Source organism: Euprymna scolopes, chromosome 41, assembly GCF_053919585.1.
Source record: "Euprymna scolopes isolate OS-2025 chromosome 41, ASM5391958v1, whole genome shotgun sequence".
NCBI classification, from domain to species: domain Eukaryota; kingdom Metazoa; phylum Mollusca; class Cephalopoda; order Sepiida; family Sepiolidae; genus Euprymna; species Euprymna scolopes.
This window is the reverse complement of record NC_136522.1, coordinates 26,841,303-26,857,683: the sequence shown is the minus strand read 5'-3', so window position 1 is coordinate 26,857,683 and position 16,381 is coordinate 26,841,303. Positions and strand designations below refer to the sequence as shown.

General features: G+C 35.3%; 1 protein-coding gene across 1 annotated transcript in view; it reads left to right on the top strand.

The window, feature by feature from the left end:
- LOC145266449 (uncharacterized) overlaps nt 1–16,381 on the top strand; it is a 303,389-nt gene that overhangs the window by 260,919 nt on the left and 26,089 nt on the right. The window contains exon 25 of the mRNA XM_080122125.1: nt 2,050–2,152. Within this exon, the coding sequence (XP_079978251.1) occupies nt 2,050–2,152 (103 nt within the window). The remainder of the gene's footprint in view (nt 1–2,049; nt 2,153–16,381) is intronic.

Here is a 16,381-nt window from a genome sequence, read left to right as displayed (position 1 = left end):
TATAAGCTACAAGATATGAAAGATTTTATGTTTTTTTTTCATTCAATTTTCACCTCAACTTTGAAGTAGAGGGCTACCATCGGGGACATAAGTTGCAGGGATATTATCAAAGGTGATGAGTAGCAAGATGTTTGTTCACATTACACTTGAACTTCTGTATGTCAGTACAGTTGGGAAAACAGAACCCCGGAAGGGAGTTCCAAAGTCTAGGAAGAAACTATTGGAATAGAAGGCTTTCTTGCACCTAGGGATCTCAACTGCGTATGGCTGGGATTTAGCTGTTTGTGGGGTTTGTCAGAAGTATTTACGTCGAGGGGTTACAAGTGCTTGTAGTTCGTCAGAGTATTTACTATTAAAGTACTTGTAGAACATGCAGAGGGATGCCACATTTCGTCAATGGGAGAAAGGCTTAAGCCTAGATGATAGTTCAGAACCTATCAGGTTGGTGACTCTCTTTTGAACCCTGTCCAGGAGTGAGAGACAAGTAATAGATGCACCAGCCCAAATGTGACAACAGTACTCTATATATGGGCGAATGGTGGCCTTATACAGTTACAGGATACTTTCAGGCATAAGTAGCTTTCTTGCATGGTAGAGGAAACCCACCTTCTTCGCAGCAGCCTTGGAAATACTCTCAACGTATCTATTCCAGTTCATGTTCCCTGTGAACGTTAGGCCGAGGAGTTTAAAGGAAGTACTTTCAGGTAATATGTTTTTGGCCATTGCTATTGGTGGTAAAGAAGGTTTCTTGTAATTATTGAAGGAAACATTTTTGTCCCCATTCTACTACAGATTGGAGGTCTTCATCTAGTGTTTCTGCCATTTCCTTAAATATGTGTTTACTGGTTTTCCTGTCGTGCCTGTTATAGAACGTGGTGTCATCAGCAAATATACCCATCTCAGAAGCAATTTTATTGGAAATGACATTTATGAATATCATGAATAATAAAGGTCCCAGAATGTACTCCCACATTTATATCATATTGTTTAGATATACGACCGTCGAGGACAACCTGGATTTTTCACTTACTTAAAAAGGATTTTATTACATTATGTATTCTTTCAGTGATACCATATGATCTGATTTTCCTTAGAAGGCCATCGTGCCCTACCCTGTTAAAAGCCTTAGATATATGGAGGGCTATCGCTCTACCCTTTCCTGCTTTGTCCAGTGGATGGTATATACGCTCAGAGATTACAGTTAGGATATCTGCTGTGGAATGGGCTTGCCTAAATCTATATTGATTCCCGGTTAGAAGTTTAGCAGCTGTAAGGTGATAGACTAGAGCTTGATTAATTATGAACTCAAATATTTTGGAAAAAAACAGGAGGAGGCTTATGGGGCAATAAGTTAATGGGGCAATAAGTTAATTGGTCAGTTATTTCGCCAGAATTCTTGAAAACTATAGAAGCAGTTTTCCATTGTGTGTAAGTTCAGAGAGTTAAATTGTTTTTCTTTGTAGGAACTTTAATCCCCAGTTCAATCAGCTTTGTTTCTGACAAAGGTGGAAGAATTGCAGTTTTCGGTGTCAGAATCTATCCATATAACAATTATCGTTGGCTAGTTTTTGATTTTAAAGTTATATTTTTAATTTTAGCTCCTTACATCAAGCGGCTTCCTGCCTTGTCGAAAGCGATTTTCATACAAAAAGTTAACCATGCATCGAAATGTTATCTTATTACCAAGAAATTTGAAATAAACTCTCTTCAAAAGAATGTCTCAAATAATATTTAAAACAATTTAAAAGAAGTAAAATTATACGAAAGTATAAAAATCAAACAAAATCACTCATGAATTATGAGTAGACAAAAATAAATTCTAAAACCATTTCCTTTGGCCTACAACATCCTCATTATCATTTTTTAATAACACACAAGTCCTTTTTTTATTTTAAAGTCATACTAATATTCTAACACTGACGTTTATAAAATATAGGTTTGATCTGTTTTAACTTACATGTGTGAGTGTTGAACTATGGGCTTGGCATTCATGAAGTAAACACCTTTTAACTCATGAATTTTAATTTGTTTTATTGTTGATATTTTCAGGACCTGACGATCCTAAGCAGAAGTGGATCTTTGTGGCCATCGGATGCAGTGCAGCAATTCTCGTTATAATTCTGATCATCGTCGGCTCAGTATTATATCTAAGGTAAATTATGTTATTTATGGATTCATATTTTCTCTTGCCGATACTCACAATAGAAATTATTTTTACAAGAGAGTATTGCCACAATTCTACCTATACGGGAGACCACACACACACACGTATATACAGTACCATGCAAAAGTATTGGATACATTACATTTTTTCTTCTAATTACTAATTAGGGTTCAAGACTTTACCTAAAATTTGGTCAGTATGTTCCCATTACTATTCTAACTAATATTTGGGGTAGTAATTACAAAATCCAAGAAAGTTTATATTTAAGGAAAAATATAAATTAACAAACGCAAAAGTATTGGATACACGGAAACAATTCCTTTTCTAAAATAATTTTAAATGACTTTTGCTTTGTATGTTGCAATAATGCAAGCGAGTTATCACTGACCAATCAGAGAGTTTTATATTAAAATATTTTTTACAAAATTCCTCCAGTTTGTGTTCACCTGCTTCAAAGGCAACCAGTTCATTTAATAAAATGTTTAAAACTAAAAAGTTGTCAATAGATATTCATAAAAAAAATCATTGATGAGCACAAACACAGAAAGGGTATCGAATAATATGAAGGGAACTTAATCTACCACTTAGTACAGTTGGAAACGTTATTAGAAAATTTGAAAAACCCTGGTGAAGCTGTTGCAAATCTTCCAAGATGTGGTTAACCAAGGAAATTAAATGGAAAATCAAAGTTGGTAAGCAGAAAGATACAAAGAAACCCCTTTGTTATTCGTGGTGAAATTCAAACGGACCTCAGAGAAGCTGGGATTTATATGAGCAAAGATACAATCAGTAGTGCTCCAAATCGTACCGGTTTTGTTTCAAGATTTCCAAGAACAGTTCTATTGTGGATGCGTCAACATATCAGACCACATTTGAATAATGTTAAAACATATAGGAGAAAAAGCCACAAGAATTTTGGGACAAGGTAATCTGGTCAGACGAAATGAAAATCGAAATCTTTGGAAGAAATACAGCAACGCAGGTATAGCTGAAAAATGGCACTGCCTACAACAAAAAGAATACCATTCCTACAGTGAAGTTTATCAGTGGGGTATGATCCCACACAGTCGGGCGATTCTATTTATAAACGATGCTGCTAAGAACTGACGAATCAAATTAATTCACGTTCTGCTACCAACTAATCAGAAACCAGAATTGCTTCATAAATATTAAACCTTTTCTGGAGCAATTTCACATGTTCTTTTCCGTCTCGACACGGTAAGAATATTTTGTTCTGTGGAACTGTCTACTACAAACAAGTCACCTCCCAGGACTTGTGTGTAACAGCGAACCATCTGAAACTGTTCTGAAACTCAAAATGGCTTACACTTCTAGAGGTTATGCGCCCAGCGTGCGTCTTTATTTCGATGGATCCGAATCAAAATTCGAATTGTGGCAAGTTAAATTTCTAGGATATCTACGAATCCAAAAGCTACACAAAGTACTACAAACACAACCTGAAAACAGAAACGACCCCGACGTCATTGAAAAGAACGCAACTGTCTTCGTGGAATTAATACAGTGTTTAGATGACCGAAGTCTATCACTGGTAATGAGATAAGCCCTGGACGACGGCTGCAAAGCATTTTTTCTTTATACACTAAACTGACCTCTCTAAAACGAATGGAAGCCGAAACTATTACTGTTTATATAATTTAAGAGCCGAGACAACTGCAAATTCTTTAAAAATGTCTGGTGAAGTTATAAGTGACAGTCTGTTAATTTCCATGGTCCTTAAGGGATTACCGAGTGATTTCAAGCCATTTACCACCGTGATAACCCAGAAAGAAAACCCCATGACTTTTAGCCAATTCAAGGGAGCACTCAGAAGTTACGAAGAAACTGAAAAAATGACCACAGAAAAAAACGAATCCACAAATATCATGAAATTTAAAAATACACACATAAAAACACCAAAATCGAATTATACCCATGCCAGGAATAAAAAACGCAACTTTGCCAAAAGCAAGTTTTTTCCTAAGAAAAGTACAAAAATTATTTGCTATAATTGTGGACGACCTAATCACAAGAGTTTCCAATGTAGATACAGGACTCAAAATGGCGACTACAATAAAAATGTACAGAGCTCTGTTAGCGAACATACATTTTTATTTTCGTGTACATTTGATGCTTCAACAAACAATAATAGTTTTCTTGTCGATTGTGAGGCCACGGCACATGTGATTACAAAGGAATCTGATTTTATCAATTTTGATCCCAACTTTAAGCCACAAAATCATTTTGTAGAACTAGCTGACGGGAGTCGAGTCAACGATATCGTTTTGAAAAGAGGCAATGCGAAAATCCCGCTAAAGAACAATAAAGATGAACTGTGTTTCTGTATTCTAGAAAACGCTCTTCTAATCCCAAAATTTAAACAAAATATATTTTCTGTACAAACTGCCACAAAACAAAGTGCAAACATAAACTTTAGCACAAATAAATCAAAACTGGTATACCCGAATGAAACTGTATTCGACATTAAAGAAAATGGAAGACTATATTATTTAAATAGCGTAGTCCCATCAAAAACCGCCTGCCATGATCTACAGACATGGCATAAAATTCTTGGACACTGCAATATTCCTGATATCAAAAAGTTGCCGACTGTAGTTGATGGAATGCAAATACAAACATCAAAAACCTTCAACTGCGACGTCTGTATGCAAGGGAAAATGACAAACTATCAAAACAAGATACCAGACAAAAAGGCCAAAAAAATCCTATCTATGGTGCATTGTGACTTGAACGGTCTCGTAGAACCAATGGCCAGAGAACATTATAGATATGTGTTGAGTTTCGTAGATGACCATTCAGGTTTAATAATGGTTTACTTTTTAAAGAATAAATCTGATACCCTGCTAGCAACTAAGAAATATCTAGCCGACAAGGCCCCCTACGGTGAAATCAAGTGTATTCGCTCTGACAACGGTACGGAATTCACCAATAAAGACTTTGAACTTTTACTAATTAACCATCATATCAGGCATGAAACATCAGCTCCTAGATTGCCACACCAAAACGGGACTGCTGAACGAGCGTGGCGGACACTTTTTGAAATGGCAAGATGCCTACTCATTGAATCAAAACTCCCTAAAAACCTCTGGACGTATGCACTTATGGCGGCAGCCTATATTACAACAGGTTGATTATGGTATTGGGGTATTTTTCATCCAACGGTACTGGTGAATTAGAAATCATCAATGCTAAAATAAATGGGCGGATGTACAAGGATATTCTGGAGAAAAACCGCCGGAAATTTGCTGATCTGTTGGTACTTAATAGCAATTATGTGTTTCAGGATGACAATGATCCCAAACATACTGCCAAACTAACAAAAGAATAGTTTAAAAATAACAACATTGACGTTCTTATTTGGCTAGTCAGTCGCCAAACCTCAACCCAATTGAAAATTTGTGAAAAATATTGAAGATCAATGTTCAAAAGAGAAATCTACAAAATATTCAAGAAGGGTTCTACAAAGAAGAATCGCGCAAAATACCTACAAATCTTTGCAAAAAAACATGTGTGCAACTATAGATAGTGACTGGAAGCTGTTGAACGAAACCAAATATTAAATCAATGTGCTCAATACTTTTGCGTTTGTTAATTTATATTTTCCCTTGAATATAAACTTTCTATACTTTAATTTTGTAATTACTAACCCAAATATAAATTAGAATAGTAATAGGAATATATTGATTAAATTTTAGGCAAAAACTTGAACCCTAATTCGAGTTGAGAAAAAAAATGTAATATATCAATATATAAGCTCTAAAACAATTTGTTGAGCTTTATATTATCCCGAGTAGTCTCTTTTTAAAGAATTGATTTTATTCTCTTCCTTTAACTCCTCCAAATATATATATGTGTGTGTGTGTGTGTGTGTGTGTGTGTGTGTGTGTGTGTGTGTGTGTGTGTGTGTGTGTGTGTGTGCATTCCCCTATTAAACTGCTCTGTCAATTTTCAATCTACTAACTCGAGATTTGACATAAGGGGTATTGAGATTTGGAAAAAAATTTTTGATCGGTTTTCGGCCAGAAATTTGGCTATAAAGAGGTCAAAGTCAGCGATTTGACCTTTGAAAACTCTACCAAACTCTTCCGCCAATTTTGAGTCTAAACATTTAAAATTTTAGATGTAGGTTACTTGGATATGGATCAAACTTTTTAATTTGATATGAGCCCAAAATTTTAAGGGGTCAAAATTGGGATCAAAGTTAAAATAAACTAGACCTCTGCAGTCTCTATAAATTACTAAGCCAATTTTGGTCTAAACACTTAAAATTTTACATAAACTGTATTCATACATAGGGCAAGCTCTTCAATCGGTTTTTGGCGAAAAATTTGACTGCCAAGGGATCAAAGTTCAAAAGATTTTATCTTATCGGTCTCTAGCAAACTATTCAGCCAATTTTGGGTCTAAATATTATAAAATTTTACATAAAGGGCAAGCTTTTTAATCAGTTTTTGGGCGAGAATTTGGCTGCCAAGAGGTCAAATTTTACATTTGAAGATTCTATCAAACTCCTTCGCCAATTTTGGGTGTAAACGTTTGAAATTTTAATATATATATATACATATGCATTTGAAATTTTAATATATATATATATATATATATATATATATATATATATTCATATAAATTTATGAACAGTATATATGTAATGTTATGACCCTTTAGGCTGTGATCATAGCGTAGTATCTGTTAACTGTGGCAAGCGGAAGCAATGGTCAAAACATTATTATTATTGTTATTGTATTCTTGTTAATTGATTTGAGCGACGGATGGTCGCTGGATCAGTTATTATGAGTAGAAGAATAAACATTTAAATTGCGGAAGAAATGATTGACGCATAAATCGCAAAAGGAATGCGAAAATAGAAAATAGATGTAAACATTCTTTTCGTTTTGAATAAACAAATAACTAGGTGGATTAGATTGGTATGAGACACGTAATTAGGTGACGTAAGAGAACACGTGATGTAGTTAGTTTTGGAGAGATTTAGAGAGTTGAGGATTGACCACCAGAACAGACAGACGTAGACAAGGGTGGACAGACAGCTGGGAGCGAGCTGTATGAACAGAAAATGTAGAAACTGCAGATCCTGTGAAAACCAATTGAGATAACTTTAATAAATTTATATTACAAAAATATAAAGAGTTGTTTTAATGGTTTCACAAATAAGAACAGTTGTCTCAATTATATGGTGCTGATCGCTTCATGGTTGTCACGGAGCAGCGGGAAGATGCAGAAGAATTCTTCAAGAAAACAAAAGGTATGAAGCATATATTATTCTTCTTACATATGAACTGTAAAAATATCCCGTGCGATAAGTCTGATACAACATGATTCAGTTTACACGTCAATATCATGTCCCCTGGCTAAACAACATACATTCGATTTATACGTTTATTATCTGTCTGTTAAAAGAACAATATCTTACATCCACTAGATAACACATGACACGTTTTAATATATCATCTCCTCAAATATAAACAAATATACAACACATAGGACCCGAGCAAAGTTGGACTGAACTGCGAGTATATATATATATATATATATATATATATATATATATATATATATATATATATATATATATATATATATATATATATATAAGGTTTAAATTCAACAGCATTTCTTTATATATATATAAATGTTTAAATTCAACAGGATTTCTCACGGTTAATGGTAGCCAAATGGATTAGGTTCTTGCTAATGGATTGTATCGCCGGTTTTCACTGATGCTTCCCAAAAGGATGAAACACTAGTGTCCGTAGGTATTTAATGATTATTATAGTAAATAATTATGTATATATATTCCCAAAATCTCTGGCCTTCATGGAGGGGGAGATTAAAACTTGCTGCCATGGTTTCAAATGATTTGAAATAACAACAAAGGAAGCCTTGATTCCAAATATTTCTCATATGTTATATCCGCCCGTTTTTGGAAATAGGGTAAGATTATGAATATTTCCAGCATCAAATAACCTGTCAAATTTACTTTAGGTATTAAAACCATAGAGGGGAGATATAAAATATGAGAAATATTTGGAATCAAGTCTCCTCTTGCTGTTATCATTTGAAACCATAGCAGCAAGTTTTAGTCGCCCCTCTATCAAGGCCAGAGGTTTTTGAGAAATATCAGATATTTTGTTATTCATAGTTAATCTAGGAAAACAATGGCTATGATTAAAATATTGGTAAATGTGCAGTATCTTTCCACCCACAAAAAAATCCTTTAAAATTATCACTATTATAGGTTTTCGAGAGTGTTGAAAATGAAAACAAAAATTAAAATCCTTGAAAGCGAGTAATTTCAATGATATGTATAAATTATAGTTTTAAAAAGTGGGGGATCACTTTTCTATATAAATTTTACATAAGGGGATTTCTATATCATTTATTCTCTGGGGAGCTGGTTGCTATGCCAGAATATATATATATATATAAAGGGATGTAGTGTTTACCGGATATACGCAATGGTAAACTTCAAAATATTATTAAAAAAAAAACAGTATTTATATATAGATAAGTTAATCCAAACCGAATAAGAAAGCTTAATTTTTATTGTAAAGTTCAACTTACAATTTTAAATTTCTTTCTCTGACACACACACACACACACACACACACACACACACACACACACACACACACACACACACACACACACACACACATATATATATGACAATGTTTCGGTCAACTAGTTATGAATAACGCAAGATCTTGTAGGTTGCTTTTAAATAAGTCACAATCAAAACAATTACGACAGAGAACAACTGTCAACAAATTGATGAAATCCATCAGAAAGTTCGACAACACCCAGCATTAGTCAACAGAAATTATCCTCCACGAGACTACCTCAGCACACATTGCTAAACGGACCCTGCAGCAGTTAAGTAAATTAGGCTACGAAACTCTGCCTCATCCACTATACTCTCCAGTCCTCTCACCTATCGACTACCAAACCCATTTTTCTCTTTTTTCTTTCTATCTCCGTCTTCACCCACCCCTTTATTTTTTAAATTCTCTTGTCTCCCTTCATTTTTCTTCTTTTTTTTTTTGGTCTTAGTCTTTTGAATTGTTTTTTTCTTTTTTCGTTTTTATTACACATCTTTTTATATTATTTTTATTCTCATTTTATTTTATAGTCTTATATTTCATACTCGCAGTTCAGCCCGGCTTTGTTCGGGCACTATGTACTGTTCATAAATTTATGTGCATATGTATATATTTATTAAAAAGTTTGACTCATGTCCAGGTAAACTATAACTAAAATTTCAAGTGTTTAGACCCAAAATGGGCGGAGGAATTTGGTAAAGTCTACAAAGGTCAACGTTTTCAACATTGATCTCTTGGCAGACAAATTTTCGCCCAAAAACTAACTAAAAAGCTTGCTGCATGTCTGAATACCCCTTATGTAAAATTTCAAATGTTTAGTACAAAAATTGGCTGAATAGTTTGCTAAATACCGCAAAGGTAAACTCTTTTGACATTTGACCCCTTGGACGTCAAAAACCAATTGAAAAGCTTGCCCTATGTCTGATTACACTTTATGTAAAATTTCAAATGTTTAGATCAGAAATTGGCTTAGTAATTTGATAGAGACCGCAGAGATTTATTTTTTAAAACTTTGACCCCAATTTTGACCCCTTAACATTTATTGTTTTGGGCTCAAATCAAATTAAAAAGTTTGATCCATTTCCAAGTAACATACATCTAAAATTTCAAGTGTTTAGACCCAAAATTGGCTGAGGAGTTTGGTAGAGTTTTCAAAGGTCAAATCGCTGACATTGACCCCTTGAAAGCCAAATTTCTGACCGAAAACCGATCAAAAAGATTTTCACAAATCTCAATACCCCTTATGTCAAACCTCGTGTCTGACTGTAGTAGACTGAAAATTGGCAGAGTAATTGTGTAGGGAAATTTGCGCACATACACACACAGACAATTTCACTTTTATAGATATACTAGCCGTTCAGCCCGGCTTGGCTCGGGCCATATGTATTGTTCATAATTTGTCTTACGTGTGAATACACTTTATATAAAATCTCAAATGTTTAAACCAAAAATTGTCAGAGTAATTTCGTAGAGACCGCAGAGGTAATTTAAAAAAAAACTTTGACCCCAATTTTGACCCCTTAACATTTATTATTTTGGTCTCAAATCAAAATAAAAAGTTTTACCCATGTCCAAGTTACTTACATCTAAAATCTCAAGTGTTTTAACCCAAAATTGGCAGAGAAATTTTGTAGAATCTGCAATGGTCAACTCTTTCAACTTGGTTCTTTTGGCAGCGAAATTTTCGCCCCAAAACTGATTAAAATGCTTGCCATCAGGTCTGAATACCCGTTATGTATAAATTTCAAATGTTTAGGCCCAAAATTGGCTGAGTAGATTTGAACTTTGACCCCCTTGGCAGCTCAAATTTTTAACCCAAACCGATTGAAAAGCTTGCCCTGTGTCTGAATACCCTTTATGTAAAATTTCAAATGTTTAGATCAGAAATTGGCTGAGTAAGACCGCAGAGGTCAATTTTTTTTTTTTAAATTTTAACCCCAATTTTGACCCCTTAACATTTATTGTTTTAGGCTCAAATCAAATTAAAAAGTTTGATCCATGTTCAAGTAACCTACATTTAAAATTTCAAGTGTTTAGACCCAAAATTGGCAGAAGAGTTTGCTAGAGCTTTTAAAAGTCAAATCGTTGAACTTTGACCCCTTCACAGCCAGATTTCTGGCCGAAAACGTATTAAAAAGATTTCCCCACAGCTTAATACCCCTTATATCAAATCTTGAGTTTCTATACTGAAAATTGACAGAGTTACTTGGTAGGGAAATGTACACAGACACACCCAGACAAACACACACACACACACACACACACACACAAACGCACACACACACACTCATTTTCACTTTTATAGATATATAGATAGACTACCATTTCAGCCTGGCGTTGCCCGGGTGTTTGGGGGTGTATGTTGAACAAAAAAAAGGGTCAATTTTTTTAACTGTGACCCCTATTATGACCCCTTAACATTTATTGTTTGGGTTCAAATCAATTTATTAAGTTAGATCCATGTCCAAGAAACCTATATCTAAAATTTCAAGTGTTTAGACCGAAAATTGTCGGAGGAGTTTGGTAAAGTTATCAAAGGTCAAATCGTTGAACTTTGACCCCTTAACAGCGAAATTTCTGGCAGAAAACCGATCACATCGATTTTCCCAAATCTCAGTACCCTGTATATGAAATTTCAAGTCTGTAGACTAAAAATTGACAGAGTTATTGCGTAGGGAAATGTACACAGACAGACATACAGACACGTTCACTTTTATAGATATATAGATAGATTGTATATTGCATATTTATTTTTATTTTTTCCTTATCTGCCACTATGTGATCATGTGACTTTTTCAAATTGCAATTTTTGTGAAATTCGTTTTTTCTCCATCTTCTTGAGGATTTCACTTTCTTATAAACAACATCAGCTGACGATGTGCTTTTTGCGTCTCTAGAAAAAATAACAAAGAACCTGACAGACTGGGAAATGATAGCATATTAATGAGATTTTACTTTAATAAATGGGCGGCACCATGGTTTTCCATAGAGATAAAATCGAAGATACATATCTGTGCTGATTTTTCAACGGGCCTCAGTATGGCATTAAGGAACCACCATTACTCTGTGCCCACTCTGGAGGAAGTATTTACGCAACTCAACGGAAGAAAAAAGTTGACTTCAACGATATGTATTTATATATCCAAGTACAAGAGAAAAGCTCAAAGCTTCTGTGTATTCATGTAACATAACATGTGGCCGCAGCCGAGATTGAACTCACTACACGAGTTTGTATTGTGATTAAAATCTTGTCTGTCGCTGAATACTTGATTCTTCGCCAGGGCTATCAAGAGGGTTTTCTTTTTGATCGAGTTTTAAAAAAATCCCACTATGCCATCGTCTTGAGTGTTTGTTTGTCTTTTTCGTATTATAAAGCAAAACTATTCAAACACAAACGACAGTGGGAAGCTTAGTCGGCCCCCGGCCAGGCTTAAAAGCCATGTTCATTTCTGCACATGTGGGCGACTCCTATGATTCTTAAGTTTATTACCAACTCATTGAATTCACTATCCTCCTTGGCCTAATAATTGAGGAAGACTAATTATCCTATATTTTCAAATTCGATCCCACCTCTCTCTTTATCTTTTTTTAATTCGTTCTTGTGCCAATATCCTCCACCCAGGCAAAAATTAATTACCAACTCATTCAATTCACTATCCTCTTTGGCCTAATGGTTAGTGTGGAAAACTAATTACCCACCTCTCTCTCCATCTTTTGTTTTATTTTAACCATGTGGAAACCATTCTTAACATCGCTTCGTCTATGTACCAATATCCTCCACTTGCGCAATGCTGGGTACTCCCAGCTAGTCTGTTATATAAAAGCGAAAAAGTGTGTGTGTGTGTGTGTGTGTGTGTGTGTGTGTGTGTGTGTGTGTGTGCGCGCGCGTTCGCGCACGCGCGCGCGCGTGTGTGTGTGTGTGTGCTCTCTATTTGAGCGACTTTTATTTTATGAAATTCCGCTATTCTGCCTTCTCGCCTGTTTGTTTGGCTTTTTAGTATAAAAAAACGAAACTATTGAAAGCGAAGGCAGTTTTCCGGCTTCGTGCTGGAGACATCCAGAAAGCAATTAGCTTTGATCACTATGTGGAAAACCCGTCATATCAGACAATTGCTATTCATGTGGACACCTGGGAGCTGGGCACAACCTTGTTGTGAAGAAAATAAGACTTAACTGGCCCCATGCACTTTCAATTCTTCAGCGACTCTTGACTTGATTAGCAGTGAGTCAACAGCTTTTCATTGACATCGCTAAATTTAAACACTTTTCACTTCCTTTGTTTTTATAGTACAGCGGTAAGATATCTCGTTTTCCACCTTCGCGTCACAGGTTCGAATCTGCCTACTACTAACACTTTTTTCTTCTTTCTTTTACACCTCCAAACACTCCAGGCAATGCTGGGCACACCCGCTTGTCTAATATATAAAAGGCAAAATGTATGTGTGTATCTCTTCCAAAAATTTTTTACAGACGCGGCGTACAATGATAAAATGGTATCATTATAAAGTTCAGATTCTCTGATGAAAAATATCCAAAATTTGGCAAAAACGATTAATTCTAAGTGAGTGAACTGACAGTTTTTTTTGCGAGGGTCATAATATTTCACAAAATTCTAACGTTATTTCTATGTAATTTTAATCATTTTTAATGTTTTTATGTACATTTGAAAAAATGCTGACTCATGTCGCTTAGAAATGACATCAACTCTATTTAATGGCGACTTTTCATAGTTAAATAAAAGAATGGTTGATAGTCAGACTAGATTATGACACAGATTAAAATACTAATTTTCAAGTTAAAAATTGGTACCAACGTGATTATCGCATTTCAAAAAGTAAAATATCAAAGTATCCCGAAAATCGATGAGGAAGAAATAAAATTATGATTGATTGAAAATATTTACCTGTATGAAGATCGAAATACCAGTTTCTTTTAAAATAAAAACAATGCATTTCAATATGAAACTCTAAACTGCAGAGTCATTATTCCAAACATTACATGCTCTTCTTCGAGTAAGCAGGAAAGGGGGATAATATGAGTTAATCAACGTTTGTTTTTCTAAAGCTTTTACCTATTAACTTTAATGTTATACTGAATCTAAGTTAATGAATTAGTGCGTGATTAAATGTGAATTAATGGGTTGATGAGTGTTTTATGAGATAATCCTCCCAGATATTATCTCAACCTTTTTTTTTAAGTAAGAGGGGGCGATAATGTGGACTAAAATGATCAAAAATAAAGTTCGACACTAGTAATATATCCCAAAATTATGAAAAATGATTAAATGTAAGACATATTTTCATGTCTAATAAAATAAACATAGTAGGTAAAGTTATCAACTATATGTTAGGTATTCCAACAGTAATACCTACTTCTTTAGCTTCCTAGGTGGATGATGTTATCAACTATATGAGAGGCATTACCAAAGTAATGCCTCCTATTTTTTATTGTTTGTGGATCCTCCTAGGTAGAGGATTTCATAAACTATATGAGAGACATTCTATAAGTAATGCCTTCTATTTTTTATTGTTTGTGGATCCTCCTAGGTAGATGCTGTTATTAACTATATGAGCGACATTCTATAAGTAATGCCTTCTATTTTTTAAAATGTTTGTGGATCATCCCAGGTAGAGGATTTCATAAACTATATGAGCGGCATCCAACTATGAATGAGACAGTTGGAATAATATATAAGCAGAAGGCACAGCATCGTACTGGATTGAATGAGGTAAAAATATATACTAGCAGGATACTAGGATTGAATCAGACAGGTGGAAATATATACTAGCAGAAGGCTCAGCGTCATCCGTGATTGAATGAGAAAGATAGTAATATATACTAGCAGAACGCCTGGGGTCGCCCAGGACTGAATGAAACAAGTGGAAATAAATATTTACAGAAGATCTGGTGTTGCCCTTGATTAAATGAGACATGTGGAAATACATACTAGAAGAGGCTCGGCGTCGCCCTGGATTGAATGAGACAGAGGAAAATATATACTAGCAGAAAAAGTAATGCCCAGCGTCACCCGGGATTGAATCAGACAGGTGGAAATATATATTAGCAGAAGGCTCAGCGTCATCCGGGATTGAATGAGAAAGATAGTAATATATACTAGCATAATGCTGGGCGTCACCTGGGATTGAATAAGGCAGGTAGAAATATATACTATCAAAGAGCCTGTCATCGCCTGAGATTGACTGAGAAAGGTGGAAATGTACACTAGCGGAAGGCCTGGTGTTGCTCAGGATTAAATGAGACAGGAAGAAATTTGTACTAACAAAAGGTCTGGTGTTGCCTGGGATAGAATGAGACAGGTGGAAATGTATACTAGCAAAAAGCCTGGCGTTGTCCGGGATTAAATGAAACAGGTGGAAATAACTACTAGCAGAAGGCCCGGCATCCCCCCAGGATAGAATGAGACAAATGGAAATGTATACTAGCAAAATACCCGGCAGTATCTGGAATTGAACGAGACAGGTGGAAATAACTACTAGCAGAAGGCCTGGCATCGCCTGGGATTGAAAAAGACAGGTGAAAATATATACTAGCATAACGCCCAACATCACCCGGGATTCAATGAGACTAGTTAAAATATATACTAGCAGAAGACTCAGTGTTTCCCGGGATTAAATGAGATTAGTTGAAATACTACTAGAAGAAGACCCAGCATTGCCCGGGTTTCAACAAGACAGGTGGAAATAAATATTAGCAAAAGACCTGGCATTGCCAGGAATTGAATAAGATAGGTGGAAATATATACTAGCAGAAGATCCGTAATTGTCCAGGATTGATTAAGATAAGTAGAACTATATACTAGCAGAAGACCCGACATCGCCTGAATTTGAATAAGATAGGTGAAAATATATGCTAGCAGAAAACGCGACATTGCCCCACATTGAAAAAAATAGGTGGGAATGCATACTAGTAGCAGGACCGGCGTCACCCGGGATTGAATGAGAAAAGTTGAAATATATTCTAATAGAGGACCTGGCGTTACCTGGGATTGTAATGATATAGGTGGACCTATATACTAGCATAAATACTGGTATCTCCCGAGATTGAATGAGATAGGTAGAAATACATACTATCAGAAGACCCAGCATCTCCTGGAGTGTAATGTGAAAGGTCAAAATATATCCTAGCAGAGGACCTGGTGTCACGCAGGAATGAATAAGGTTTAAATATATACTATCAGAAGTCCCAGCACCACCCCAGATTGTGTGAGATACGTTGAAATATACACTAGCGGAAGGTACAGCATTGCACAGGATTGAATGAAACAGGTGAAAATATATGCTAGCAAAATGGCCTGGCATCATCTATGATTGAATGAGACATGTGGAAATATACAATAGTAGAAGGCACGGCGTTGCCTGGGATTGAATGAGACAGGTAGAAATTTGTACTAACAGAAAACTCATAATGCCTAGGATCGAATAAGTCAATTGAAATCGTATACTATCAAGATTCCAGGCATTACTCAGAATTGAATGAGACAGGTAGACATATATACTAGCAGTAGGTCCAGTGTTATCCGGGATTGAATGAGATAGGTGGAAATATATACTAGCAAGAAAGC